At 42.3% G+C, this 12,059-nt stretch overlaps 1 protein-coding gene across 1 annotated transcript in view; it reads left to right on the top strand.

The window, feature by feature from the left end:
* Positions 1-2,707: 2,707 nt before the first annotated feature.
* Top1 (DNA topoisomerase I) overlaps positions 2,708-12,059 on the top strand; it is a 74,724-nt gene continuing 65,372 nt past the window's right edge. The window contains exons 1-2 of the mRNA XM_005082647.4: positions 2,708-3,020; positions 3,335-3,359. Of these exons, the coding sequence (XP_005082704.1) occupies positions 2,988-3,020; positions 3,335-3,359 (58 nt within the window). The 5' untranslated portion in view covers positions 2,708-2,987. The remainder of the gene's footprint in view (positions 3,021-3,334; positions 3,360-12,059) is intronic.

The following is a 12,059-nucleotide window of genomic DNA, read 5'->3' on the forward strand; positions in this document are numbered from 1 at the left end:
AAGACTCAAGCAGCAAACAGGGGTGGGGAGCTTTTCTAGGTTCAAAGATATTTTAGAGGAACAGTGGTGGCACACACCTTTAATCCAACACTCAGGAGGCAGAGGCAGGCAAATCTGCCAGCCTGGTCTACAGACTGCTCAAAAAAAAAAAAAAAACAAAACTAAAAAAAAAAGTCCTGTCTCACTAGTCAGGGGCTGGAGAGATGGCTCAGTAGTTAAGAGAACTGATTGCTCTTCCAGAGGATACAGGTTCGATTCCCACCACTCATATGGCAGCTCACAAACGGCCTATAACTCCAGTTCCAGGGGATCTAGCAACCCTCCCACAGACATATATCCAGGCAAGGCACCAATGCATGTGAAAAATAAATAAATTAAAAGGTCATTCTGGAGACACTGAGGAATGCCTCTGCCATCTAGGTATGGACATATTGTCGGCATATTGAAGCAGAACTCTGAGAAAAGATCCATTTAACTTTAAATCATAATGATGTGTGCATTTGTGTGTGGAGTGCTCCTTTTGCTGTGACAACTATAAATCATCCACCTTTCACAAGTCATGCTTGGAGACAGGCCTACATCCTCAGCTTTCATCTGCTAGTATTTTTATGGAGGCTGAGATGGTCCATCAGTGAACAGTCAAAGCTGCATTTCCCAAACCTCATATATATTTGCCCTTGACCTTCCTGGAGTATGTCCTATATTCCCCCTCTCTGTACTATTTCTGGACTTTTTTTTTTTAAAGACAGTCTTATTATGTAGTCCTGGTTGGCCTGAAACTCACTATGCTAGGCTGGCCTCAAACTCACAAAGATCCCCTTGTCTCTGCTTGCTGAATAGTGAGTTAATTAAAGGTGTGGGCCACCACGCCCAGCTGGATATTTTTATTTGAACTTAATCACCCAACATTTTTTAAATCTCTAGCCCAAATAGTTATTATCATGCATTTCATGGTGGTAGTTAAGCTTTTTTTCTTCATATATGATACACATCAGTTAAATGATGACCTGTACAAGACCAAAAGTCCTCTCAAGCACTATGACCATGTGTGGGATCATTGGCTGAGGAAGACAGAGAGTGGCCATGTGGACACTGCTTGCCAAACTTAGAGGTAGAGACATTTCGTTTATGCCCAGATGATGGGTAGCCATGACTGTACTTAGTGTACCACTCTTGATCATTCTGGGGTCTGTATTCTGTCTCCATGTCTATCTGGTCTCCCTGGGAGGGACTTGGAAAGCAAATGAAGATTATTGAAAGTCACCAGGGGCTGGAAGCTAAAGCAAAGGAAGGTGGCACCTTTTTTCTTGAGGGCTGAATTATCTCGGTGTAACTGCAGTAAACAGGTGGCCAGATGCCTTCCCTGTTGGCCTGGGATTGCTTTCCACATGGGTAGGCTATGAGGACAGACACCAGCCAGGCCAAACTGGCTCTGGCATATGGCAGCAGAGAAAGAGCATTGGAATCAGGCAGACCTGAGTTTCAATAGACTGGATGATACATGTTATCTACATATCCCCAAACAAGGTCTTTTCGTTTGTGATAGTCTATTAAACATAATTATCACTGTTGTCCAGATAAAGAAACTGAAACTCAGAGGGCTAAACAACTTGTCCAAGGTCACGCGGCTAATAGGAGAGCAGAATTCAAAATCAGGCTGGGTTAACTTCCAAGTGTGGGCTCCTAGCCACTGAATTACTCTGCTTGCATTCACTTATTGAGTTGGACCCCTTCTGTTAGATAAGGCATATGTGTGTGTGTGGCACTTACAGGTAATATATGGTTTGAGTTTTGAAGCATTCACAAGAATTAACCCCAAGTGTTTACCACTCCATGCGTTTATGAATATTTTCCAATTGATTTATATTTTGCAGTACTGGGTATTGAGCGCAGGATGTGTTTGTGAGGCATCCAAGTGTTAATGTTACTTGTGATTGTAACTCACTTATCCCTAAGACAGCTTGATAGGGGTAGGTGGTGGTCCATACCTTAGGACCATGAGGATTCAGGGAAGGCCTTATAGTATGGTGCTCCCTAAATGATAGTGCTCCCCTTACCTGTCTCCCAATAGCATGCTCGGGGTACAACCCTGAATAGAACCAGGGCCCCATTTACCTGAAGGTCCAATTCCCTCTCACTTCAGTAAATATTCGTAGAATGAACAAATACAGTTGGGTCCTGTGACACAGGTTTGTATGTATGAACTAAACTTGACTGAAAATTTAAAATTTTTATAAAAGTGGGTGTGAAGTAATCCAGAAGTCTTGAGGTCTGGACAAAGGCTGGGAGGAGACTCCAAGCAATATGTCTTAGGGACAGTGGTGACCTAAAATCCCAGCAGCCAAGATATGCGAGGATCGAGTTTCTGCGGCTCCGGAGAAGCGGAAGCTGCAGACTCTCGGTCCCTGCCTGGCCCAGCTGGGTCCCGCCGCGGCCTTTAAAGGCCTACCACGTGGCTGTGCGGTGTCCCGGGTCCAGAAGCGTTATCCGTGCTGCGCCTGCGCAATGTCCAGAGTCAGCGTACCGCCTCCGAGAACGTGAGCCGGCAGCAAGGCAGAGGGTGGGCGTGATCGAATCCATATGCAAATTAAGGGGCGGAACCTGCAAGGCAAAAACCGGCTCTGCCTCCGGGACCTCGAAGAGACTCGCCGCAACCCTCAGCTTCTTTCCACGAGCTCTGACGTCGTTGACGTCCCATTTAAAAGCGGCCGCGCAGGCGCAGTGAGGGGAAATGCGAACTTAGGCTGTTACACAACTGCTGGGGGTCTGTTCTCGCCGCCCGCCCGCCCGCCCGCCAGGCAGTCTGTCAGCGTCGCCGCCGCTGCCGCCGTCGCCTCCTCAGCTGCTCGGGGAGTCTCGGGCCCGTGGCTGCCGTCGCCGTCTGCTCGTGCCTCTCGGGAACTCCGTCCGCCTGCTCAGGCCGCCCGGACCGTCCGTGTCTCTCCCCCGCGCTGCCTCTGAGCCCTTGGCGTTCGCCGCCGGCCGACATGAGCGGGGACCATCTCCACAACGACTCTCAGGTGCGACCCGCGGGGCCCCCGCCTCGCCGCCGGCCTCCCGCCTCAGCCCCAGCCCCGGCCGCGTCGCATTGACAGGCCCGAGTCCTCGGTGAAGGGCGGCCGGCTGTAGCTGCTTGGATGGCCGGGACCCGGGCGGAGCCGTCAAGTCGGAGTTTGGGGGGGTGGATGGCAGCCCCGGGGAGGCGGTTCGCGGGGCCCCCGGGTTCCGGGGCGCCGGGTGGGCCCGGTCCCCGGCCCCCAGCCCCGCGCCCTCGCCCGCCGCCCCGGGGCTTCATGTGCCGGTTGTTTCATCTTCCCTCCTTTTCTTTCCTCAGATTGAAGCGGATTTCCGATTGAATGGTGAGTGTGCCCCCCCGCCCCGCCCCGAGTATCCCCACACGCCACCCGTCGCCTCCCCCGCGCCGGGCCGGAGCCGGGCAGAGGACAGACATGGCGTCCCAGAGACTAAGTCCCGGCTCCTCGCTCACCGGCCCCATTGTTCCCATCGGGCCGTCCCTAACCCCCCTTTCCTGGGGTCCCAGCACCCCCAGATCACGGCCTTCCCCAGAGGGGGCAACGGAGACCCCGTATCGCTCGTCGCTGGGTCTCGGGCGGCCTTCCTCCGCCGGGATTCTTCCCGGGAAAGTCGCCTTGTCGACGGTCGGGACTTAGTCTCTGCGCCATTTTCTTTTTCTCTCCTCTCCTTTCTGTGGCTGTGTCTTTCTCTCCCTCCCTCGGCTCCTTCCTTGAGCCGTCCAGAAAGAGGTTTCTGCAGAGCACAGCCGTATGAATCGCCGACCTCACCCGAGAGGGAAGGCTTGGAGACTAAATTCTTTTTTTTTCTAAATAGAACTTTATTTTGGAAGTTATTCGCTTTCTGCTTCATGTTTGCTTGCTTTTTTTTTTCTGCTTCCAGAATGAAAGATTCCCTTAGGCAGCTGCTGGGTTTTGTGTGTTTTTTCCATTTTTTTTTAAATCGTGAGATGTTTATGGTAGCAAGTATGGTTCAAAAAAACTAAAGCCACCTTTTGTGGAGTTCTTTGTATTTTAGGATTGTTTTCCCAAGTTGTGTTCTTTGCATAGATAACCTCCCTTTAAAAAGTTTTCAAGTTGTCTGTGTCTGTCACCGAGTGTGAGTGTTGAACTTGAGCATCTTGATTTTCTTTAAAAAATTAAAAGTATTAGTGACTAGAACTTTGTGGCTAGGGTTCCCAAGGCAGTTTTTTGGTTTTTGTTTTTGTTTTGTTTTGTTTTTTTTAGAGACACAGTTAAGTGTACTTGTCTTGAGGAAAGGCTGCCGAGCTCATCTAGACCTGGTGTGCTGCTAGCCTTTACTATGGCATACGAGTTTTAAAAACATTTTATTTAGTGAAACAAAGAGTGAGTGACCAGTCCCCACTTCTGTTTTCCTGTTCATTCTTCTCCAAAGGTTTCATATTTCAGGAATCAAGAGTTAACTATCTTCATGGTTTTGAACCCTTTTCACTCTTTTTTTTTTAATATTTCCACTAAAACTACTCAAGGAAGAATATATTGGTGGGTGTCTCCCCACCACCCCTGTAGTAAGCCCACATTTATGGGCTTTTCAGCAATCCCATTGCAGTATAGTGGGAATTCCCACTGATTCAAATGGTACATAATTGTGTTTGAGTTTGGATTCTGGGAAACTGTAGTGGGAGAATTAATTGAATAGGTTTTCTGATGAAACATATTGGCCTGTCCAACTGAGAGCAGCCTTACATTTATATTTCTAAGCGGACTGTCCAAAAAGAGATGACACTGTGTCAGGAGAGAATCTAAGGAAAGCATTGCTTTTTTCTTGAGCACCTAATATATGCCAGATACTGTGCTTAGTGCTAGAATTGAACCTGTAACTACATCTTAGTCTTGTTCTCAACTCAGCCTATTGGGGGAGTCATAATTAGTTAATTACAAGGTAGGTGTTGGAGCATATGTGTACCCAAAATGCTTTGGGAGCGTTAAGGACTTAATTTTATCTGGGGGTGGGGAAATTTCTCAGAGTTGACTGAGCAGGGTGTTGTTCAAGACTAGGTGCTGAATGTTGTCAGGGGTTGTGCTGTTTAGTATTTGCCCATCCTATCAGGCTTTTAAAAGAGGGAGATGAGACCTCTTGAATTTAGAAAACCATTTTGTATTTAGTGATGAAACAAATGAGCCTTTTTCCTTTAAAGTTTAACTGCCATAGTACTCATCTAAATAATAGAAAGGAGCTATAAATATGTGCATGGTTATGGGCTGGGTATGTTATCTTTGCATTTTTATAGAGAATGAATTATACTGTCTCTGTTAACTTTTAGGATATAGTCACATTTTCCAACAATGATGTTTAATATTTATTGAGCGCTTAACTGTTGGGCTTGCATCTCAATTCTTTTTTCTGGCTCATCTAGTTTATTCTTTGGAAGAACCCTTATGAGTTAGGTACTGCTTATCTCCAGTTGATTGTTGAGGAAAACTGAGTATACTCTGAAGCAATGAACCTAGCCTCCATACAGGAATGATACTAGTATGAAGAAATGAAGTTTCCTGTAGTTAAGGGGGTGACTAAGTTCTTACAAAAATCTTAAAAGAAAGAGAAAAGTACTTTTGTGTACCTTAAGGTTCTGATGCTGTTGTGGGTATTGTCTACATGTAATTTCAGTAACTGCTTGTTCTGTCAAGTAGTACATTGTTAACTAGTGATTGAGCAAGTAAATATGAAAACAATTAAAAAAATAAAAACCAGTTTTTATACTCTGGCTTCTTAATGAATTGATCTTTATAGTCAGATGATATTTAATTAAATTTGATTTTAAGTGATTCTGAACCATCATAGTTGCAAGTTCACAAATTAAAACCACATATCCCTTATTTTGCTTGCCTGAATCCCCTAAGATATAAAAGAATTTTTCCCTACTGTGGAGCTCATTCTTTATGGTACTTAAAAATTACAGCCTTTTGTGTGAAATTTAGAACATTCTGGGCCATACGCAACTGCTATGAAAGTGTTATTTGTGTAGTATGTTTGTTTTTAAGATACTAACAATGAGCCTGGAGTTTCAGGAACACAGCTCATACTTCATACTTCCCTTTCACCTGAATGAAAAAGATTCCTTTTGTCAGTAGCACTAACCATAGTGAGGCTGAGTCATTATTACAGTACTACACAGGATGCCTAGCTGTACTGTTGATAACATCAGTTTTAAGGTGCTGGTAATCCTTCTCTGTTTCAAAGACTTGAAGTTACTGCCTGTCTTACTGGAGTTATGGAGCTCCCTACTCTCCCTGCATCAAAGTAAAATACTCCATCATATTATGATTTGACAACATGTATTTATTTTAGGTAGGCTTAATGGATTTAATTTGGACGAGGGGAATAGGTTTTGATCCTAATATTTGTGCTTTTACGCTTGCTGTCTGTTAGGTATGAGTTGGGGTAGGCAATGAGAAGGCTGATGATGTGGCTCTTAAATTGTCATCTCTATTTAAAAGCTGAAAACTGGTGATCTTTCCAGATGAAATCTGGAAACCTTTAGACTCAATCTGTACACATTTAAATAATAATATCAGCCTCCAGTGGAGTATTTCTTTTTATACTGCAGCTACATTCTTTGATGGACCTTTTTTGAAATTAGTAAACTAATACTATATCAGGTCTCACAGATTTCAGCCTGGGTATTTCTGGTAAAACAAGAAAATCCAGGAGTTATTAAAGAAGCCTGGAACAACCTCATGGGTAATATTTCTAACCATTTAGCTTCTACTTTTGTTTAGTAAGTAGATAGTGTAAAATAAAAAATAACCCCAAGTTGTTCCCAAAATTTTACGTAAAATCTCCCATTAGAGTGATGTGAAGGTGAGTCTGTTTCCTTCCAGCAAAAAAATCATAGATTTTGAAAGTTTGAAAGAGAATTGATTTATTCTGGGTATAGTGAAGTAATAGCTATTTGTATAAGTGGCAGTAATTTTTATTTTATAGTTAATCTGTTTTAAGGCCAGTATGCCAAAATTAGTCTGTAAGTTTTTTGTTTGTGTATCATGTGAAAATTTAAAAACCTGCTTTTTCAATCTGTAAATATGTTAGAAAAATTGTATATTAGTTACAGCAGGATTTGTCTTCTGTTGATTGTGGTATGGGAAATTATTTTGTAATTCTCTCTGAATGTGTGTCATTTTTGGAGACCACATTATTCTGAAGTTGTATTATACAGGTTGGGCATGAGTGCATCTACATTATAGATTTTCAATAACTTGCCATTTATTAGATGTCAAGTAAAACCAATGTCTCCAAACCAATCATTTCCCTAGAAGTGTGTTGTGTGAGGGATTGCATCTTTCTTCTATGAAACTATGTTGGACTCTAATTTTAAAGGTTCTAGGTTCACTTTAAATTGAATTACAAGTATAATTTCCTTGAGACTGCAAATGCTGGCAGTAAGTATTTAGTGTCAAACCCAGAGGTGGTTTGTGGGTGGTGTTTTTTGTTGTTGTTTCAATTTGAAGGAATGGTAAAAACATATTTGTTGGCATTTAAAAGTGGGAATCCTTGAGTGAAATTCTGTATTCTGGTTTAAATTATCTGATTATACCTTGATTACTTTTAATCTACTAACTTTGCAAAATAAAGGCATTTGGGCAAACAATTGAAATCACCTTAAGATGTTGAATTTAGGGTAGAAAGAAGTTCCTGACTGGGTGTCTGAATGGGTGTCTGCATGTGGGGAGTTCTCTATTTTCATTCTTTGTAAATCTGAAGTTTGAAAAGCACCTTTCTATTTCTGTGGCTTCAGGCCAATAGCTGAAATAGGGACCCTAAAACTGAAGCCATCAGTTTGAAAGAATTAGCTTTTTTCAAACTCTACTCTTCCTCTTGGCTATCTGTAAGTTCTGGCAGTGTGCAATGCTGATAGTGTGAGCCTGGGCAGTTTAAGTTTAGAAGGATGTGAAGAAGGGTGGAGGGCAGCACAGTGGCCAAGGCTTGATTAGAAAAGGAAATGTTTAAAGCAGAAACCCATGTGCTGGGCTGAGTGCTTATTTCCAGCACCCAGGAGGCGATCTCTTTGAGTTCAAGGACAGCCTTGTCTACAAACCAAGTTATAGGACAACACAAAAGGGGGGGGGCGACAACGACGACGGACACAGAAACACATATATAGAGTGTTTTGGTAGTGTTAGAGGAAATGTCTCAGTTTTCTGAAATGGCAAGTGGGTATTGTTTAATAGGGCGTCTGTTGCATATGTTTAAGAAATATCTTAAATACATGTTTTTCCATTCTCACCTCCCCATTTAGATAGCAATTGCCTTCGTGCAGATTCTAGAAACTGGGCTGTAATCAGTAAGCTTCCTAGTGCAGAGGTCACAGACTGTCCTTTACTATCTGCTGATAGAGACAGCCTGGACCCCATGCACCTGGACTTAGATATCTAAGAGACTTTTTGGTATTAAGACTGAAACCGGACTGGTATTAGAGGGTTGGTGGTGAAGAGAGAGCTGCTGTAGAAAGAAATCAAAGAATTCAGAAAAAACTCTTAAGTCCTTGTTCTCACTCTGAAACTTGTCCTGGCCCCTGGTCTTCTCAGCTAAACATTTTCTGTTCATAAACTGTTACAGATTACAGAATATATAAGAACGTGACTGTTCTTCTCACTGCACTTTGTAATATCTAAATTTCAGTGAGATTGCATGTATTCTAAAATGGATTTTTTTTTTTTTTTTTTAAAGATAGGGCTTCATTGTGCAGTCCTGGCTGGCTGCAAACTCGTTATGTAGACCTGGCAGCCTCTTCCTCTTGAGTGGTATAATTAAAGGCATGTGCTGCCACACCCCAGTAGATCTTCATCAATGTTAGATTTGGAGTAGTGCTAGTATTGGGATTATCCGTCATTGGTAGTTCCTGTTAATGTTCTAAATCTTCCTGACATCTACACAAGAATTTGTAGTTTATAACTAGAGTTGGTTACATCTTTTCCTACTGAACTTCCTGTTCTGTACCCATCTACCCATTATAAAAGGAGTAACTCCTTTTACAGCACATCAGGCTTATGCGTGATGATGGCTCAGATTTCATTACCCAGATTTCACTTCTCTGTGACTAGTTGAGCCTATGGAAATACAGGAAGCCTCAAGGCCCAGTGTAGAGAGTCTGCTTCTTCTCTGTGTGTCTGTTCACTATTCATTAGTCTCTCACATAAGGTACTCCTGTGCTACATGCATAACCATTTCACCCACCCTGCCACTTTGCCCCTGTACTCTTTTGGCTGGTTTTGTACTCTTTATTCCAGAGTTGCTTCTGTCTGTTTAAAAAAAAAAATAGGCTGTCAATACAGCTCAGCATAGAGTACTTGCCTACTATGTGTAAGCTGTTAGGTTCAGTCTCCAGTACTGCAAATACAAAACAAACAAAAAAAAAACACCCTAAATTGAAGCTTATATTAAAGAATTTGGTAGCAAAGTACATGTTAATAGATGTATGAGAAGATAGGTATTTGTGAGATAGTGAAAAAAATTACATAGTCAAGAAATTTCCACAGTGGCTTATAAGTCTAGTTAATGCTGAATATTGAATTGTCTTTGAATTTGTTATTTTTAAAATGCTATCTAAGGAAATAAAAGTCATTTAGGAGTGCTTCACTAGATTAAACCTAATAGATCTTAAAGACCTTATATCGTTGATCAGGAAGACAACAGACTCAGACTTAAATTAATATTCAATTGCTGGTAGGTTATAGTAACTGGAGAGTATAGAATGGGGTCTAATTTTAAGAAATCCTTAAAGTCTTCAAAAGGTTTTGTCATGGAAAAATGGTTCTTAAGATATATGGGAAAAACTAGGAAGATGAATCTTAATGATTATAGTTGTATTGACTGCAGTGTATAGGAAAATGCACATTAGGGTTGTATTTAAAACTTAGGCCACTTTTTCTTGCATCAGTTTTTTTCTAATGCATAAGATAAATAGGCTTTTACCCATTGTAGAGTATATAGACATAGAGAGTTTAAAGGAACTCAAATTTGAATTCTTGATCATTTGTTCAATAGCTGGATCTTTGAACTAGTTAATAGAATTTGGTATTCCAGTCCCTATTCTAGTCTTAACCTGTGAAGTGTAGGTCTGCTGTTTTTTCAGTCTTGTAAGGTATGAGTGCTTGTTAGAGATACATGATCCTAGTCCTACTCCTAGAAGTTGATTCTGTATTATACTGTAAATCTGTGTTAATGTGTCTTCAAGAAGCCCACATGGTCCTCATTGGTACTGGTGTCCCATAAAGAGAAATGGAAGTTCCTGTTAGGCCTTCACTATCTTAATTGGCTAGGATGTATATTTTGCTTCATTAGATTAAGATATTCTGTTAGTAAAGCTGCAAGGCTTAAAAGGGTGTGTGCTTGTGTGCACATGTGTGCATGTTGCTTGTGTATACATGATTTTAGAGCTGGTCATTTTGTGATAGATAACCAATGGGGGGGGTGCTCATTTCTGACGTCTCTCAGTCGTTATTAGTTGCTTATAGTTCAAGGGATTTTTTAAAAGACCAGAACAGTTGTTTTTAAATGTACATTTATTTATTTATTTTTCGAGACAGGGTTTCTATGTATTGTTTTGGAGGCTGCCCTGGAACTCACTCTGTAGACCAGGCTGGCCTCGAACTCACAGAGATCCGCCTGCCTTTGCCTCCCGAGTGCTGGGATTAAAGGCGTGCGCCACCAATGCCCAGCTTAAATGTACATTCTAGTTTAAGTAAATAACTGTACCAGGTGTGGTGGTACATACTTATAATGCCAATATGTGTAGAAGGTGGAAGGAAAATCAGGAGTTCACGGCCATCCTTGGCTTCATTGTAATGGGCCACTTGTGTAGTGTATGCCATGCAGGAAAATGCTTCAGCTTCAACAAGTAGGTCAGAATGCTAGATAGGGAGCCAGGACAAGGAATTCTCCATTGCCACTATGCAGAGGAGGCCTCAGAATGTTTTCAAACCAAGTTTCTAGCAAAATTCTTTCTGTCTAGTATGATAGCAGTTTGTCATATTAGGCTTAAATTTTATAGGGAGGAAAGACACCCCCAAATTTATTCCCCCTGAGGGGGTACAAATAGGAGGTACAAGATGGAAGATAGGTAAAAAGCCATGAGACAAAATATAGATTAATACAAAGGGGTTAATTAATATTAGCTGATCAGCTGAGATGAGAGACCCTTCCTTAGGGTCCTAATTTGTTCCAGTGATTTGAGTGGTGGTTCTAAGGAGATTTCTTGCTTCTCACCATACATCAGTTTGTCTACTATAACAGGTCTCTTCAGTCCCTTGTCATTAGTCAGATTCTCTGTGTTTCCCCAGTGTGAACTATTTTCTTGAGCCCTCTCACCTTCTGTCACATGGTGTCTAGCGCCAATTGTCAAGTGGGACATCACTGTCACTTAATGCTTCTGCATGTCACTGTCCATTCTAGTAGGTGGCACTGTGTTTTCATGGGGGCTCCTTGGAACATCATGTTTATCCAACCTAATCAAAGTCCTTAGGACCACGACACTGCCAGGCTCCACAGTTGTACTCCCTTGGTACACAGAGGCATCTTTGGTGGCAGAGCTGAAGTGCAGCATCTGTACCTGCTGTTTTCTATTGTGGTACAGATATTTATCCTGAATAGGGTGTCATGTCAGAGCATGGGAGCCTGGCCTGCTATAAGAACTCCATCTGTGCCTGGGCACCTGGCTTCCATTGGCATGCAGCCGCTCAAAGTTCATGCTCAGAACTTGGCTCGTGTAGCCTACCAGGCCAGCTCATGGCAGCTGGTAGCTCCTACAGCAGATGCCCAGGAATAGCCACAATGTTGGAGCTGTAAGACACCAACATGCAACACAATGCTGCCTTCCTCCAACCTTCCATTTTATTGAATTTAAATTAGTCACATGTGACTGGTTGCTGTCATTAAGACAACACAACTATAAATTAAATGTAGATACAACCCAAGAGATAAAGTTTTTATTTTGCTTGGAATAGGGGTGGTTGGGGCTCTGTAGCTTCTCAAGAAATTTGAAGACCAGTATAAATTTAGTGTATTAG

Source organism: Mesocricetus auratus, unplaced genomic scaffold (assembly GCF_017639785.1).
Source record: "Mesocricetus auratus isolate SY011 unplaced genomic scaffold, BCM_Maur_2.0 Super-Scaffold_100028, whole genome shotgun sequence".
In the NCBI taxonomy this organism is placed as follows: domain Eukaryota; kingdom Metazoa; phylum Chordata; class Mammalia; order Rodentia; family Cricetidae; genus Mesocricetus; species Mesocricetus auratus.